The following is a 17,738-nucleotide window of genomic DNA, read 5'->3' as shown; positions in this document are numbered from 1 at the left end:
GATAGCTAGTGGGAAGCAGCCACATAACACAGGGAGATCAGCTCAGTGCTTTGTGACCACCTAGAGGGGTGGGATAGGGAGGGTGGGAGGGAGGGAGATGCAAGAGGGAAGAGAAATGGGGACATATGTATATGTATAACTGATTCACTTTGTTATAAAGCAGAAACTAACACACCATTGTAAAGCAATTATACTCCAATAAAGATGTTAAAAAAAACAAAACAAAACAAAAATATATATATAAAGACACTGACAAGTGTCCTTGTCCTTATAAGAGACAAGAACACTACATAATGATCAAAGGATCAATCCAAGAAGAAGATAAAGTAATTGTAAATATATATGCACCCAACATAGGAGCACTTCAATATATAAGGCAAATGTTAACAGACATAAAAGGAGAAACTGACAGTAACATAGTAATAGTGAGGGACTTTAACATCCCACTTACATCAATGGACAGATAATCCAGACAGAAATTAGTAAGGAAACGCAGGTCTTAAATAACACATTAGACCAAACGGACTCAACTGATATTTATAGAGCATTCCATCCAAAAGCAGCAGGTTACACATTCAAGTGCACATGAAACATTCTCCAGGATAGATCACATGCTAGGCCACAAAACAAGCCTTGGTAAATTTAAGAAAATTGAAATCTTATCAAGCATCTTTTCTTTTTTTTTTTTTTTTTATAAAGTTTTTTTTTTTTTTTTAATTTTTTATTTATTTATTTATTTATTTATTTATTTATTTATTTATTTTTGGCTGTGCTGGGTCTTCGGTTCGTGCGAGGGCTTTCTCTAGTTGCGGCAAGTGGGGGCCACTCTTCATCGCGGTGCGGGGACCGCTCTTCATCGCGGTGCGCGGGCCTTTCACTATCGCGGCCCCTCCCGTTGCGGGGCACAGGCTCCAGACGCACAGGCTCAGCAGCTGTGGCTCACGGGCCCAGCTGCTCCGTGGCATGTGGGATCTTCCCAGACCAGGGCTCGAACCCGTGTCTCCTGCATTAGCAGGCAGATTCTCAACCACTGCGCCACCAGGGAAGCCCTATCAAGCATCTTTTCTGACCACAACACTATGAGACTAGAAATCAACTACAAGAAAAAAAACTGCAAAAAACACAAACACATGGAGGCTAAACAATATGCTACTAATGGATCACTGAAGAAATCAAAGAGGAAATTTTAAAAATACCTAGAGACAAATGAAAATGAAAGCACAATGATCCAAAACCTATGGGACACAGCAAAAGCAGTTCTAAGAGGGACGTTTATAGCATTACAAGCTTACCTCAGAAACAAGAAAAATCTCAAATAAACAACCTAACCTTATACTTAAAGCAACTAGAGAAAGAAGAACACACAAAACCCAAAGTTAGTAGGAGGAAAGAAATCACAAAGTTCAGAGCAGAAATAAATGAAATAGAGACCAAAAAACCCACAAAAACAATAGAAAAGACCAATGAAACTAAAAGCTGGTTCTTTGAAAAGATAAACAAAATTGATAAGCCTTTACTCAGACTTATCCAGGATCATAAGAGAATACTACGAGCAACTCTATGCCAATAAAATGGACAGCCTAGGAGAAATGGACAAATTCTTAGGAAGTACAATCTCCCTAGACTCAACCAGGAAGAAATAGAAAATACGAACTGACAAATTACCAGTAAGGAAACTGAATCGGTAATTTTAAAACTCCCAAAAAACAAAAGTCCAGGACAAGATAGCTTCACAGATGAATTCTACCAAACATTTAGAGAAGTGTTAACACCTATCCTTCTGAAACTATTCTAAAAAACTGCAGAGGAAGGAACACTTCTGAACCCATTCTCTGAGGCCACCATCACCCTGATACCAAAACCAGACAAAGATATCACACAAAAGAGAAAATTATAGGCCAATATCACTGATGAACACAGATGCAAAAATCCTCAACAAAATACTAGCAAATCGGGCTTCCCTGGTGGCACACTGGTTAAGAATCCACCTGCCGGGGCTTCCCTGGTGGCGCAGTGGTTGAGAATCTGCCTGCCAATGCAGGGGACACGGGTTCTAGCCCTGGTCTGGGAAGATCCCACATGCCACGGAGCAACTGGGCCCGTGAGCCACAATTACTGAGCCTGCGCATCTGGAGCCTGTGCTCCGCAACAAGAGAGGCCGCGATAGTGAGAGGCCCACGCACCACGATGAAGAGTGGTCCCCGCTTGCCGCAACTAGAGAAAGCCCTCGCACAGAAACGAAGACCCAACACAGCCATAAATAAATAAATAAATAAAAAGAAAATAGTCACTTAAAGGACAAAATTAAAATTATGAAAAAAAAAAAAAAAAAGAATCCACCTGCCAATGCAGGAGACATGGGTTCAAGCCCTGGTCTGGGAAGATACAAATGCCATGGAGCAACTAAGCCCATGCGTCACTACCACTGAGCCTGTGCTTTAGAGCCCGTGAACCACAACTACTGAGCCCATGTGTCACAACTACTGAAGCCAGTGTGCCTAGAGCCTGTGCTCTGCAACAAGAGAAGCCACCGCAATGAGAAGCCCATGCAGCACAACGAAGAGTAGCCCCCACTCGCCACAACTAGAGAAAGCCTGTGTACAGCAACAAAGACCCAATGCAGCCAAAAATAAATAAATAAATAAATAAAAATACTAGCAAATCAAATTCAACAATACATTAAAAGGATAATATACCATGATCAAGTGGGATTTATCCCAGGTATGCAAAGATTTTTCAATATCCACAAATCAATCAGTGTGATACACCACATTAACAAATTGAAGAATAAAAACCATATACAATCATCTCAATTGAAGCAGAAAAGGCTTTTGATACAATTCAACATCCATTTATGATAAAACCTCTCCAGAAAGTGGGCATAAAGGGAACAAATCTCAACATAATTAAGGCCATATATGACAAACCCACAGCTAACATCATACTCAATGGTGAAAAGCTGAAAGCATTCCCTCTAAGATCAGGTACAAGACAAGGATGCCCACTCTTGCCACTTTTATTCAACATAGTTGTGGAAGTCACAGCCACTGCAATCAGAGAAGAAAAAGAAATAAATGGAATCCAGATGGGAAAGGAAGTAGTAAAACTGTCACTGTTTGCAGATGACATGATACTATACATAGAAAATTCTAAAGACACTACCAGAAAACTACTAGAGCTCATCAATGAATTTGGTAAAGTTGCAGGATACAAAATTAACATATAGAAATCTGTTGCATTTCTATATTAACAACAAAATATCAGAAAGAGAAATTAAGGAAACAATACCATTAAAAAAAATAAAATACCTAGGAATAAACCTACCTTAAGGGGGCAAAAGACCTGTACTCTGAAAACTATAAGGCACTGATGAAAGAAGTTGAGGATGACAGAAACAGATGGAAAGATATACCATATTCCTGGATTGGAAGAATCAGTATTGTTAAAATGACCATACTACCCAAGGCAATCTACAGATTCAATGCAACCCCTATCAAATTACCAATGACATTTTTCACAGAACTAGAACAAAAGATTTTTAATTAGTATGGAAACACAAAAGACCTTGAATAGTTAAACTAATCTTGAGAAAGAAGAACAGAGCTGGAGCAATCACACTCCCTGACTTCAGACTATACTATAAAGCTACACTAATCAAAACAATATGGTACTGGCACAAAATCAGACACATACTTCAATGGAACAGGACTGAAAGCCCAGAAATAAACCCATGCACTTATGGTCAATTAATCTACAACAAAGGAGGCAAGAATATACAGTGGGGAACAGACAGTCTCTTCAACAACTGGTGATGGGAAAACTGGACAGCTACCTGTAAAAGAATGAAATTAGAAAATTCTCTAACACCATATACAAAAGCAAACTAAATGTAAGACTGGATACTATAAAACTCCTAGAGGAAAACATAAGTGGAACACTCTTTGACATAAATCGCAGCAATTTCTTTTTTGGATCTGCCTCCTAGAGTAATGGAAACAAAAGCAAAAATAAACAAAGGGGACCTAAATAACTTAAAAGCTTTTGCACAGCAAAGGAAACCATAAACAAAATGAAAAGACAACCTACAGAATGGGAGAAAAATATTTGCAATGTGACCAACAAGGGATTAATTTCCAAAATATACAAACAGTTTATACATCTCAATAAAAAAAACCCAATAACCCAATCAAAAAATTGACAGAAGACCTAATTAGACATTTCTCCAAAGATGACACACAGATGGCCAACAGGCACATGAAAGGATGCTCAACATCACTAATTATTAGAGAAATGCAAATCAAAACTACAATGAGGTATCACCTCACATCGGTCAGAATGGCCATCATCAAAAAGTCTACAAATGATCGGGCTTCCCCGGTGGCGCAGCGGTTGAGAATCTGCCTGCCAATGCAGGGGACATGGGTTCGAGCCCTGGGCGGGGAAGATCCCACATGCCGCGGAGCAACTGGGCCCGTGAGCCACAATTACTGAGCCTGCGCATCTGGAGCCTGTGCTCCGCAACAAGAGAGGCTGCGATAGTGAGAAGCCCGCGCACCGCGATGAAGAGTGGCCCCCGCCTGCCACAACTAGAGAAAGCCCTCGCACAGAAACGAAGACCCAACACAGCCATAAATTTAAAAAAAAAAAAAAAAAAGTCTACAAATGATAAATACTAGAGAGGGTGTGGAGAAAAAAGAATTCTCCTACACTGTTGGTGGGAATGTAAATTGGTACAGTCACTATGGAAACAGTATGAAGGTTCATTAAAAAACTAAAAATAGAGTTACCATATAATCCAACAATCCCACTCTTGGGCATATATCTGGAAAAGATGCAAACTCTAATTTGAAAAGAAACATGCACCCCAATGTTCAAAGCGGCACTATTTACAATAGCCAAGACATGGAAGCAACCTAAATGTCCAGCGACAGATGAATGGATAAAGAAGATGTATATATGCATAGACACAGAAAACAAACTTTATGGCTACTAAAGGGGAAAAGGTGGGGGAGGGATAAATTAGGAGTTTGGGATTAAAATACGCTACTATATATTTATAAAACAGATAACCAACAAGGACCTACTATATAGCACAGGGAACTATACTCAATATCTTGTAATAAACTATAATAGAAAAGAATCTAAAAAGGAATATATATACATATATATATATATATATGTATATATATATATATATATATATATACACACACACACACATATATACACAAATAATATATATAAAACTGAATCACTTTGCTGGAACTAATACACATTGTAAATCAACTATATTTCAATAATTTTTTTCTTTTTTTTGGACGCATCACGCAGCATGTGGGATCTTAGTTCCCCAACCAGGGATCAAACCCATGCCTCCTGCAGTGGAAGCATGAAGTCTTAACCACTGGACCATCAGGGAAGTCCAATAAATTTTTTTAAAAAAGATGTGGTATATATATGCAATGGACTATTACTCAGCCATAAAAAAGAATGACATAACGTCATTTGTAGCAACATGGATGGACCTAGAGATTATCATACTAAGTGAAGTAAGTCAGACACAGAAACACAGATATCATATAATATCACTTATATGTGGGATTAAAAAATGATACAAATGGACTTATTTACAAAACAGAAATAGACCCACAGTCATAGAAAACAAACTTATGGTTATCAAAGGGAAAGGGGCAGGGGATAAAGTAGGAACTTGGGATTAACACATACACACTACTATATATAAAGTAGATAAACAACAAGGACCTCCTGTATAGCACAGGGAACTATATTCAATATCTTGTAATAATCTATAACAGAAAAGAGTCTGAAAAAGAATATATATATAAAACTGAATCACTTTGCTGTACACCTGAAACATTGTAAACCAACTATACTTCAATAAAAAAAATTTTTCTTGGAACAAAAATGCTGTGGGATGAATGCTCTCTGACACAAAGGAAAGCAACAAAATGGGGCCAATGAAGTTGTACAGGGCTTTCTAAAGAAAAGACATTAACAAAGAATAGACATTTTACTGAAAGTAGAAGAAAGTACCATAATCTAAAATTTTGTAAATTAAATCAAAGAGTCAAGAAAAAATAAAAAAATCTTGGATTCTCTACAGCAAGTTTGAGTTTAGCTTGGAGAGGAAAGAATGCAGTAGCTTTCTCTTGCATTAGAACAGGTGTGTACAGGCCAAGATTGGAACAAATCAGCAATGCCTTGGGAAGCCCTTTCTGAGAGAGCAAGACTGGAAAGAAAGACGATCAATTTGAAGGATACCAGAAACACAGGGGCCACTCAGTCTGAAACCCCTGGAGTTTAAAGCTTGATATTACTGCTTCTTATATTTCTGAGACTGTTGACTTTTGGTGGAGTGAAAAGACCACCAGACACGCAATGAGATCTTGGCTGGAGTCCTGGTTCTGGAGTCAAATGGAAGATACCTCAACATAACTTCCCTTTTCTCAGGAGAATGTGCAGACAATACTCCTTACCTAGTTCAGTTCCCATGAGATCATTTACATGCAAGGCCTTGCCTGTTGGTACCTACTTGTTAAACATTACTCTAGAGAGAGACTCCATTTGAGCCAAAAGATTTTTTGATTAATTCATATTACTCTGAATATTCAATAAAGTATTTTTAATAAGTATTTTGTAAAAAGTTATGGTAAAGCTGTAACTGCTGAAAGCTTGATTTAAGAAAATAGTGATACATCTTATCAGCTCAATTTAAGAAACTCAAGTTATATATAATCAAAGATCACCACCTAGTGGCCCAATTGTACTATAACTTCTAAAGTTAGCTGCAAGCTCCAAAGACTTCAGAGGCTAGAAGGTGTGTGGAAAGCATCTGGCCCCGCCAAGGAGAGGAGCGAAGAGAGATTTTGGGCCCACTAAAAGCATTCAAAATTCAAGTTACAAACAAAATAAACAAAACACGGTGCCCTTCAAACGAATCAACCTTCCAAATCAAGCTTTGGTCTTGGGCCTCTGGTCACTCAGAGTATGAGTGGACAGTTGAATGTGATAAAGTAAAGTGATAACTATTTTGGAGATAAGCTCAGAGAAATCCAAAACACTGAAGGCCTTTACAATTATCTTAAGCGACTTTGCCTCTCACAAGCAACTTTACAATCGAAAATTTGGTTTGCTTGTGATAGAATTATTGGTGTGTACATCTTGATGATAAGGAAGAAATCAAGTCACAAGAAAACATCATTGCCCCACATAATTTTCTTCTAATTAGGCAGCATGAGTTATTGAAAAGGGCATAGTCTTGAGTCAGAGGGCTTTGTTCAAATTCTGGCTTCACTCCCTATTGGCTGTGTGACCTTGAGCATGTTACTTAACCTCACTGAGCCTCACAGTGCTATCGCAAGGATTAAATGAAATAAGGCTTGGAAAGGGCTTATTCTGGTATCCAAAACATAACTGGTGCTCCTTTTACCCTTCTCTCACTTGCAAGAAACCATATAATTTAGAAGAAAATAAAGAAAAAGTTTAACTTAAAAGAAAATAGGGTTTGGATTTGAAGCCGAAAGCTGACTTTTAAATTACATTTTTCTGTTAAAATGAAGATAAGAGACTGTCTAGTAATCATATGACCAAAGTTAACAGTGGTTGTCCTGGCTCTGATTGATTCTGTATTTTCTTTCAGGGTGTAATTTTCTTACTGGTAACATGGAAGAAAGAGTTGTATCCACCGTAAAATGAACATAATAGTACAAACCTCACAGGGTGTTGAAAGGATTAAATGAGATGTTGCCTAAATGTCCATAGCTCAGTACCACTTAGTAAGGATACTACTAAGTTTCATTATTACTGGTCTTTGCCTCTCTCGTGGGACATCTGTGAGAATATAATTGCCATTGATTATTTCAGAAATGCCTGCAGGCTTTTGCTACCTTCCTCACAAATCACTCTTTCACCAAGGTTCTTCCCTAAAAAGACCAGCACTAGGGCTCTCATAAGGTGCCTGTTTCTTTGTACACACTATGCAGATGATTGGTTTTAAAGCAAGTTCACAGCAGAACTTGCATTTCCAAATGAGAGTTGTATCCTTCAAAGTGCGTGAGAGATTAAAATTCTTATTCCTCTAATATCCCTCTACTCTGGGAACTTCCCTCACAACCTACTACATATCCCTTTATCTCAACAGAAGCAAAACAGAAAAAGGATTTTAGTCGAATAGAGAAATAGATTTTTGTGGGTAGCCTGTAGGTTGGTTCTGAGGCAGTTCATGAATATTTCTGAGCAACAGCCAGCATAACTTTGCAAAGTGACAACATAGAAGGAATACTATCATTAGGGTATATTAACTATAAGATGATATTTTAAAGTCACATCTTAAAGGGGAAAAAAAGGTCTATATTCAGAGGCGTAAAAAGCCTGCATCCCTCTTTGCGCCCCTTTCCATCGGCACCTTGCCTGTTCACAGAGTCCTAAAGTTTTGACCCGTATTTGGGATATCAGGGTTTTTTTGGGGTTTTGTTTTGTTTTGTTTTTGTTTCCCTAAATCACTTTAACGATACTTTCCGGAGGGGTTGGGGGTGGGTCTCAGGCCCTTGCACACTGACTTGCAGCACCCAGAAGTGGCACAAATGTCCTGTCAGGCCCACGGTTCTAATTTGGGGTATGGAAATTGTTGCTAAGTAAAGCAAGGCAGCTATGACAGGAAGTAAAGCCTCAGCCGGTGGAAGCCTGTGCTGGAGTTCTAACTCCACTACTCCCAAGGCGCTTAATTATTTGGAGCTTCGTCTCCTCGAAGCTCGTGAAACGGGGGGACCCGGCCCGACTGGCCTCAGCGGACCGTGAAGCATCGCGCCCGGAGTCCCCCCCACCCCTGCTCTTGGCACGCACGGGTCCCTTCCGGCTCTGCAAGAGGGGTCTCACCACGCCCAGAGGGCCAGCGGGGCAAAACAGAGATGAGGGACCCTCCGCGGCGGCAGGGGACGTGGCCTGGGTCAGCCTGGCTGAAGGGTCCTTTCTGCCCACGCCCGACCCTCAGCGGGAAGCCCCAGGCTCACCGAGCGCCTCTGCACACTCCCTTTTTTCCTGCCATTCTTGCCTGGGGTGACATCCAGCGAGCGGTAGCTGGGTGGCTTCTCCTCAGGCCAGTTTGGGGAGCGCGAGCGGCGGCGGCGGCGGGGCCCCCAGTTCCGGGGCTGCCTCTCCTTCTCCTCCTCCTCCTCGGAGCTCCAGGAACTGAGGCCGGAGGGCAGCGGAGGGGAGTAGCTGCGGTGCCGGCGCCTCTGGTGGCCCCGGGCGCTGCCCCGGGGGCTGGGCCCGCGGGGTCTCTCTGGGTAGCGGCTCCGGAGAGGGGGGCGGTTGGGCGGCCAGCGGGCCTCGCTGGACGAGGGGCCGTCGCTGAGGCTGTCCCTGTCTGACCAGGGCGTGGGTGACCCGCGCTGCCTGGAGCCGCGGTGCCTTCCGCTCCGCAGTCGGCCCAGCTCCCTTTGCTCCAACGCCCAGCGCTGAGGCTCCGGGTCCCGGTGCTCCTGCTGGAAATCAGAGTAGCGGTGTTGCCTCCTCCCCTCCCTCAGATCCCAGGGTCCAGGGGGAGGCGGGGGGAGCCACTGCTGGCGGGAGGAGTTGCTGGTCCTCCGCAAAGACGGCAGGTCTCTGACCAGCGGGGGCAGGTGAATGATTCTGCGTTCCACGACCTCAGAGCCCAGGGAGGACAGCATGCTGCGGGGATGGCCAGATCTGCCTTGGAGGTCAGCCGGCAGGGGCTGGGCTGGGTTGAGGTTCCGCAGCTCTTTCTCCAAATACTCTAGGACACCGTTGGTGATGGGAGGGTGAGCGGTGGTCTGGGTCACTGGCACCTCTGGGAGGCTGGATCGCAGGGACAAATCTGAGTGAAAATAAGGAAAAGAACATGCAGAACTGCTGGTCCAAAACACGCTCCTCAGAATCAGGGCACCAAAGTGCCACCTTATTAGCTTGCATCTACCCCCTCCCATCCTCAGTCGTAAAGATGCCCACCATATTGGTCATGAAGGCCCCAATGCAGCCCATGCTCCTACCCTTGCCCTTTACCCTCTCCCACCCCAAATCTCTGGCAAGGTTTACCTCGCTGCAGCAGTGGGTTCATTGGATAAGATGAAACCTGGGAGCTCCTGTCCGCCCCCCAGTACAGGGGTTTTTCGATCATCTGAGGGCCTAGGGCCTGAGCCTGCTTCATGTAGCGGTGGTGGGCCAGGGCTGCAGGGGGAAAAGGAGAAATGCAGACCCTCAGCCAGGGCAAGGCCCACACCTCCCACTTCACTTCTCTCCACCTAGCAGCCTTGCCAAGAGGCCACTTTCTCTCTTCAAAGTTTATTGTGACCTCTCTCACATGGGAGTAAGAGTTAAGGGAAGTAGTGAATCAACTATTCCTTTGGCAAGGAGCTGGGAATAAATTCCCTAGCCAACACTGCAACTCCTGCACACTAGGAAATATATCTTAAAACTGGACTTCCTAGTCTTGAAAACATTTCATTGTTCTGCCCATTTCCAAGGTCACCTAAAATGTATAGGTAGATACATAGGTATTAGCAGGCAATGAAATTTCAGGCCATAGGCCAAATATAGAAGGTACAGATGCAAAGGGCTTAGAGGAGGCATTAGTCAGGGGCTGCTTGGGAGGACTGCCTGCTCAGAGTGGAAAAAGAGAAGGACGCAGATGCTGAGGTCAATGGGCAGAATTACTGGTAAAGGGAGAGGGACTGAAGAACGTTTCTAGCTGGTAATGCCAGCCCTGGGTGGGAGAAAACCAGGGGGAAGAAGGCAGAGAATGCAAAAAAGTTGAAGTGGATCCTTTCTACTCTTCTCCTCACTTTATTAAGTATTGGGGTTTTCCCTAAGTAGAGGGAATCTCTAATGGGTGGGGTAGAGGCAGAGAAGGGAGAAGGGAAATACCATTTCCTTTCAGGGCAAAGAAAATAATAGAAAAAAGCAGCACAAGGGATCCATAGAGATGTTTCTCCAGTCCCTTAGGTGCAGCTGGTCTGAAGCACACAACCCACAGCAAGTACAAATGAAAAACAAACGCATCTAGTTGTTTTTGTTCATGAATTTCTATTTTGAGGTAATTGTGACCAAGGGCACATGTCTCCCAAGCTCCCTGTCTATCCATGCATGTAGGAAATGTACTTGTGTGCTTAAGTGCAGGAAGTGCCTGCCAGCCTGGCACTCTCACCTCCTCCTGGGTTCCTCAAGCCCTGTGGCCACCCCTAAAGCAGCAGGGCTCTGCCAGAGGCTTCCTCTTACCACAGTAGGAAGAGGTAGGAGACAGGCATTCTGGACCCAGCTGCATAGCTTGGGGGATTTGCTGAGGCCAGCAGCTAAAGGGCCATCTGGAAGGCTACCCAATGGCTCTAGTATGAAACCAACTTCCAGCACAATAGGAAGTGGTTTCAGCCAAGCCCCCAAAAATGTTTGGAGCCCCAGCCCTGATGGTGAGTCACAGCCCAGCATGGAGGAAATCAGATGCAAACTTAGAGCAGCTCACCCAGCTGCCACATCTTCATGCCAAAGGACAGCACTTCAGACCCTCTGAAGATAGGTTCACTTGCTCAGCACTTTCCTCTCCCTCTTGCTAACAGGTGCCTCCCCCAGCTCCCTATACGTGGCATCTTCAGCACACGCAATGCCCTCCTTAATATGCGCCAGTCACTTTACATGAGCTAACTAATCCTCAGAGAAATCTCTTAATATGAGAATCAGATGAGGAAGTTAGGCTTACAGAGGTTACCTTCCCAGCCCAATGTCCCGCAGCTGGTGACTGGCAGAGGCAGCATGTGACCCGGTGTCTGTCTGCCACTCAAGCCTGTACTCTTTCTGCCAAACCACAGAGTCCCCAGACTCCTTTATTTATGTGATAAAGCAAAAAAAAACCAACCTAAAAACAAAAAACCCCTTCCCTAGTGGTAGTGCCTCACTTTATTTCTCTCCACTCAGCACCACACCATTCAAAACCCACTTCAGACTAATCTCTGCTTCCAAGGCCTGGGGACATCTGATTCCATTGGGAACAACCCTACCCACCCCCTGCCCCTCTGACTGAATCTTGGTTTCCTCCAGATGGTACCATTCCCCCTTTGGGCCACTTCCTTCTTCAACTCCTCCAATTCAATAGGAGGGAAAAGGAGAGTTGGGCTTAACTCCTTGCTCCCCAAATGACTTTTTAATTAATGGGACCCCCTGCAGAGATGACTCCCTAGAGACCCTCCCAGATCCTCCACGAGCTTTCCTGTCAAATTTTTACATATTCCCAAGATTAACCCACCTGCTCCTTTCTCAGCTGCCACAAACTTTTTCCCAGCGTCCCTCCTTTCCCTGATTCACTGGAACTGATGAGCTGGGAGTGGAAAAACACAGCCTCTGAGCTTCTCCCTTGCCCTCCTGCCCCTGGAAACAGCTCCATGGGGAAGTCTAGACTATCAGGGGTTTCTATTGCTCACCTAATGGGGGAATCAGGCAATAAAATAAGAAACACGGAGAAATTAACAAAGCTTCAAGACTCCTAATAAGTTATCTCTGAACCTCAGTGGTGTAAAGTCTGCCTTGGTCACCTTTAAGGAGCTAGTTAAATATACAGACTCCTGGATCCTGCTCCCAGACTGACCTTCAGTCTAATACAAGGTAAGAAAATCCATGTTTTCAACAAGCTCTCTGACTTTAATGCAGGGAGTCAAACTGGAGTTGACTATTGTGGATTCTCACCAACATTCTGAGAATTATGGTCCTCAGGGATAGGTTTCCTTAAACACAGGCTTTGAGGGTCACGTGGACTTCAACGTGAATCCCAGCATGTATTAGCTGTGTAATTTTGAGTGAGTTTCCAGAGTGTCTGAGCCCAATCTCCTCATCTCTGAGCTGGGGATAATAATACCTACTTCACAAAGTTGTTGAAGTTAAATGAGGTAATGCACATGAAATGCCTAATACATGACAGACAGTCAATAGCTCATGGCTCTCACTGTTACAATAAATTGTTAAAATAAGTCGCTTCTTTCACCTTAGATCTCATAGAAGACAAAAAGTACACATTTGGAGACTAAACCACCAAAAGCATATTCATCCTCATTTCTGAGGAAAACCCAGGGCATGTTCTTTAAGATGACCCTTTTGTGGCGGAAATAACACTCAACACCTCCCCTCCGGCAGAGACCTGCAGCCAGCATCCTCTGTGTGCATCACCCATGGTGCCCCTGAGGACCTCCAACTTCTTACTATTCCTTACCACCCCCTCTCTGCTCTTACAGTGTGTTCTTCACCCTCTCTGACCCATGGTCACACATTCCTTTTTTCCATACATATACTGGCAGTATACACAGTATAGCAACTTAACTGGCAGTCCTTTCACTGACATCCTCAGGAGCACCCTAGAATCTCATGCCCCTTGAACTCTTGCCATTTCAGCTTTAGGGAACCACCAGTCAATGCTTCCTGGGCCCACACTGGCTGCACAGTCAAGCAACCGACCTCATATAGCCCTTCTCCCAATGTGCGTATATCTCCTTGACTCATCTAGCGACCCTGCTGCCCTCCTCCAGAGCAGCAGTTTAAACTTCTCATGTCTTCCCCTCCCTATGAACTTTCAGCTAATGACATGTCTTTGTTGAGGAAGAGGAACCAGCCCTGGACATGGAATCAAGAGATCTAGGTCTAGTCCAGGGCTCATCACTAACAAGCTGTGTGTAATGGTGGAAAAGTCTCTCTAGGCCTCACTTCCCTCAGCTGAGGGGATGGGGAGGTGGGTGGCATAGATCAGAGATTCTCCGTGCGGCCTATAGCCCACTGCAGGGTGCACCTAGGGGTTCTGTGGGGAGGAGGGTCAACAAGCAATCTAGGGATGGAAGTTGTCTCTCCAGTTCCCACGGAAAAAAAATAAGGTTCAGTGTCAATAACTTCCATCTTTAAGTTCTACTGTAGGTTGTTTACTAGTAGTAAGTGAATTACCAAGGATTACTAAACTTTGGTGTCATTTTCATTTTTCTCCTCTCTGGTCCTCTTTTAACTCTCACTGGAAAGTAGGAGCAGGTTGGAGAGGTGGGCTGTGGTCTCGGAAGCTCAAGAATCACTGGCATCGTTCTCGAAGCTGCCTTTTGCGTCTAGAATTTTGATGTGCTGAAATCGAGACAGGCTGGCGTGAGCTCGCCCCCTCAGCTCCTTCCCTTACACTTTAATCATCTTCCAGGTGTTAACAACTTCCCCTCTCTCTTCAGAGGGCAGGTTTCCTCTTCCTTTTCTCTCTAAAGGTGATCCTTTCACTGTGAGCCTGATGTCTCTCCCACTGGCTCCATCCCTTCTCAGTCATCGCCTCACTTCACAACGCTTCCCTTCACTCTCTTTCTATTAGCCTTGGTTCTCTGTCTACAAATATGCTTAGGGTTACCTTATTCTAAAAAAAATCAACGATCACATACACCCTCTTCCCCACCCAAGTTGTTTCCTTGACAACTCCTGCCCCCTCCATGTAATCTCCTCTTATCACCGAATTTCTCAGGACAGACTCCCCAGGTGACTCACTTTGAAAGTGATCTCATCTGCTCAAGTTCAGGGATCTTTATTTGTGGCCCACATTTCTTTATTTTACCAGTTCTTCTAAATGACCTCTAACCACTTAGGAGAAACCACTTTCTCCCAGAACCTGTTTATCAGCTTACTGACAGTGGATACATTTATCGCTTGGGCTGACTGGGTCCCTAGCCCTGACTGTTTTGAGTACCCCACAGACCTAGGGATTCCAAGAAAGTATCTTGGGAGAGTTTCTCTCCTCTCAGTCTGCATATTACTGCTCCAGTGGCAGTGACTTCTACGTGGCATGTCTCCCAGAGGCCTCTGAAAGGTAGGGAGCGCCATGGCCCAATATTGAGTTCTCTGCTATTTTTCTTCTCTTGAAGGAGTTCATTGGTATCTCAGCCAATCCTGTAGTGATCTACACAGATAGGTCGTGGCAGCCTCTCTCACGGGAAATTCAGGTACTCATAAATCAGATGAGCACGAATGCAACGCTGCACTGCTTCTGCTACTTACCAGCTGTGTGACTCCTCTGACCTTCAGTCTCCTCATTGTTAAATAATGATGATACGTGCCTTCTAGGGTTGTGAGGATTCAAAAGGGAAATATATGCAAAGGGCCCACACACACCAGACATCCAATAAAAGTTAGTTCTCTTTTCCTGTAAGACAGCAACCTCAGAATATAGGCCTGAAACTAGACTCAGACCATTGGCCTTCTTGACCTTGTAGATTAGGTTTTGTTTCTGTCTTAAGAGCCAATTTCTTATTTTTTTCTTTTAAAAGTTTTCCTTTCAAATGGACCAAAATGATAAGAGTGGTTATATCTGGGTGCTTAGATTAGTCCTTTCATTTTCCTACATTTCAAATTTTCTACAATGTAATACTTTACTTATATCATCAGGAAAAGGAAATCTTACTTTGAAAACACAAAAACTCCTTCCATTTAAAGCTGTTGATTCCATCTCTTTAGTAAGGAAAGATCTTTGTAGAATAATTCTTTTTCTTTTGCCTTCACCAAATTTTTTACGGCATATCACAATTCTGTTTTAAAAGGTCAAACTTAAGCCCAAAGAAAGATCACATTAGAGCAAGATCTTCTTCTGCCCCCTCTTTCCTTTGTCTAAAAATGAGGCTCTCAAAGTGTGGCCCCCAGACTGGCAGCATTGCATCACCTGTGAACTTTTGAGAAATATAAATTCTCAGGGCCACCCAAGACCGATTAAATCAGAAACTCTGGAGATGGAGGCCTCCAGGAGATTCTTAAGTTTGAGAACCCCTGCTCCAACACCTCTCTCTTCTCATCTGTTCTTCTCAAGTCATCTTTGAGAAGTGGCCTTCTCTCTCACGGCTCCATGCAAATCACTCCCTCCAGCCACCTCGTGTCCAAGCAAGGTCAGTGCTGGGAGCAAATACTGCAGCACAGGCACATCAGGGCCGCTGATATGTAGGCAGAGACATCTGAACGCGGCCTTAGGCAGGCTAGGAGGTGAACAGGCAGAAGTCCTCCCACTTTGCTCCATAGCTTCCCTGAGCATAATTTCCCGGGCTGAGGCCAAAGACCTCTGAGCCTCTGACGGGAGAAGGGCATGGAGGAGAACCTGGAAGAACCCAAGGTTTTGACCTGGGCATAGGCAATTGATCTGCCTGGGGCACTAGGCTCCCGCACCACCCCACCCCACTGCTCGTCCGTCCCCTCTCACCTTCCTCGGGGCAGCAGCAGCGGGTGGGGCAGCAGGGGCAGCGGAGGTAGCAGCAGCAGTACTGAGGACAGCACTGGCACCAGCACACTCCAATCAGCAGGATCAGGAGGAGGGCTCCCAGGATGATGAAGATCACTGTCAGCCAGTCTGCAGGAGAGAAGCGGAGCAGCGACTGAACTAAACATGCAGGTGCGTGCTTCAGGTTGTAACATTATAGAGGTCTGATCAACACAGCTCTTGACCTATAGGTTAAGGCTGAGCAATATACAGGCAAAAAAAAAAAAAAAGTTTATCTTTGTTAAGGGAACTTCAGAGGCTGGCTACTGACAACAATAACCTAGGCTTGCTTGTTTCTGTTTTTCTTTTTTTTCTGTATGTAAAAGTGTCACAGTGGGGTGGCCGAACAGAAAGCTCCAGGAGCACTTACGCAGGACAATGAGCTTCACTTCCTTATCTGGGTCTCCTGACGTGTCCCCTGGAGCCTCAATGGTGCAGTAATACACTCCATGGTCCCACCACATCACTTCATTAATCACAAGATCTGCTCCTGCAACAGGGGAGGCGAAGGTGCCAGTGTTTAAAGGAGAGGGATCTGATCTATGGTAGCTTCAAGTCCCCAGCACTGTACTTCCACATCCCAAGAGGGCCTCTCATAGTTCAGAGAAAGGCCTCAATTCCTTCCTTTGAGACTCTCTTCTTTCTCCAAACAATATAAAGGTGGCAGAATTTACCATTCATTGAGCCCTACTAGGTACCTTGAAAGGATTTTGGATACATCACCGCATTTACTTCCCAAAACAACTCTAAGTGGGTGAGGTAGAGATTACCGGCTATCTCCCAATGTCTATTCTCCCCTTCTCTCACGATCATAGAAGTTCTGGTCATGTACATGGCCATCCAGAATAAAATCACTATTTCCCACCCTCATTCACAGATGGACACGGACATGAGACTCAGTTCTGGTGGACACAATATAAGCAGAAGTGTCACATGATGGCTCCCAGGAACTTTTTATTTTTTTATTAAATTTATTTATTTATTTATTTTTGGGTGTGTTGGGTCTTCGTTTCTGTGCGAGGGCTTTCTCCAGTTGCGGCAAGCGGGGGCCACTCTTCAACGAGGTGCGCGGGCCTCTCACTGTCGCGGCTTCTTCCATTGCGGAGCACAGGCTCCAGACGCGCAGGCTCAGTAATCGTGGCTCACGGGCCTAGCCGCTCTGCGGCATGTGGGATCTTCCCAGACCAGGGCTCGAACCCGTGTCCCCTGCATTGGCAGGCAGATTCTTAACCACTGCGCCACCAGGGAAGCCCCCAGGAACTTTTTAAAAAACAGTTTAGGAACTTCTTTGCCCCTTTCTTCTTCGACTCTGTTATCTGGAAAGCAAATGTGATGGCTGCCATCTTTGACCATGAGGAAGGAGACGACATTCTTGGTGAGCTGGGAGGAACTTGGGTCCCTGAGGACATAATGGAACAGACCCACCACACTACTTCTGGTCTGTCTACCTCCAAATTTATACATGAGAGGA

General features: G+C 44.3%; 1 protein-coding gene across 7 annotated transcripts in view; it reads right to left on the bottom strand.

Annotated features, from left to right (window-relative positions):
- Positions 1–17,738, bottom strand: part of ILDR1 (immunoglobulin like domain containing receptor 1) — a 72,220-nt gene that overhangs the window by 37,195 nt on the left and 17,287 nt on the right. For 6 of the 7 annotated variants that reach the window (XR_009008173.1, XR_009008171.1, XR_009008172.1 and 3 more), the window contains exons 4-7: positions 16,638–16,757; positions 16,211–16,357; positions 10,075–10,206; positions 9,030–9,856 (exon numbers count right to left, since the gene is read on the bottom strand). Coding sequence is in view for 4 of the 7 variants with exons in the window: in XM_057545554.1 (XP_057401537.1) it covers positions 9,030–9,856; positions 10,075–10,206; positions 16,211–16,357; positions 16,638–16,757 (1,226 nt within the window). In the remaining 3 variants the exon portion in view is untranslated. The remainder of the gene's footprint in view (positions 1–9,029; positions 9,857–10,074; positions 10,207–16,210; positions 16,358–16,637; positions 16,758–17,738) is intronic. The other variant, XM_057545555.1, reaches the window with a different exon arrangement.

Source organism: Balaenoptera acutorostrata, chromosome 4 (assembly GCF_949987535.1).
Source record: "Balaenoptera acutorostrata chromosome 4, mBalAcu1.1, whole genome shotgun sequence".
Classification (NCBI taxonomy): domain Eukaryota; kingdom Metazoa; phylum Chordata; class Mammalia; order Artiodactyla; family Balaenopteridae; genus Balaenoptera; species Balaenoptera acutorostrata.
Note: the sequence above shows the minus strand (reverse complement) of the source record. Positions and strands in the feature narration are given on the sequence as shown.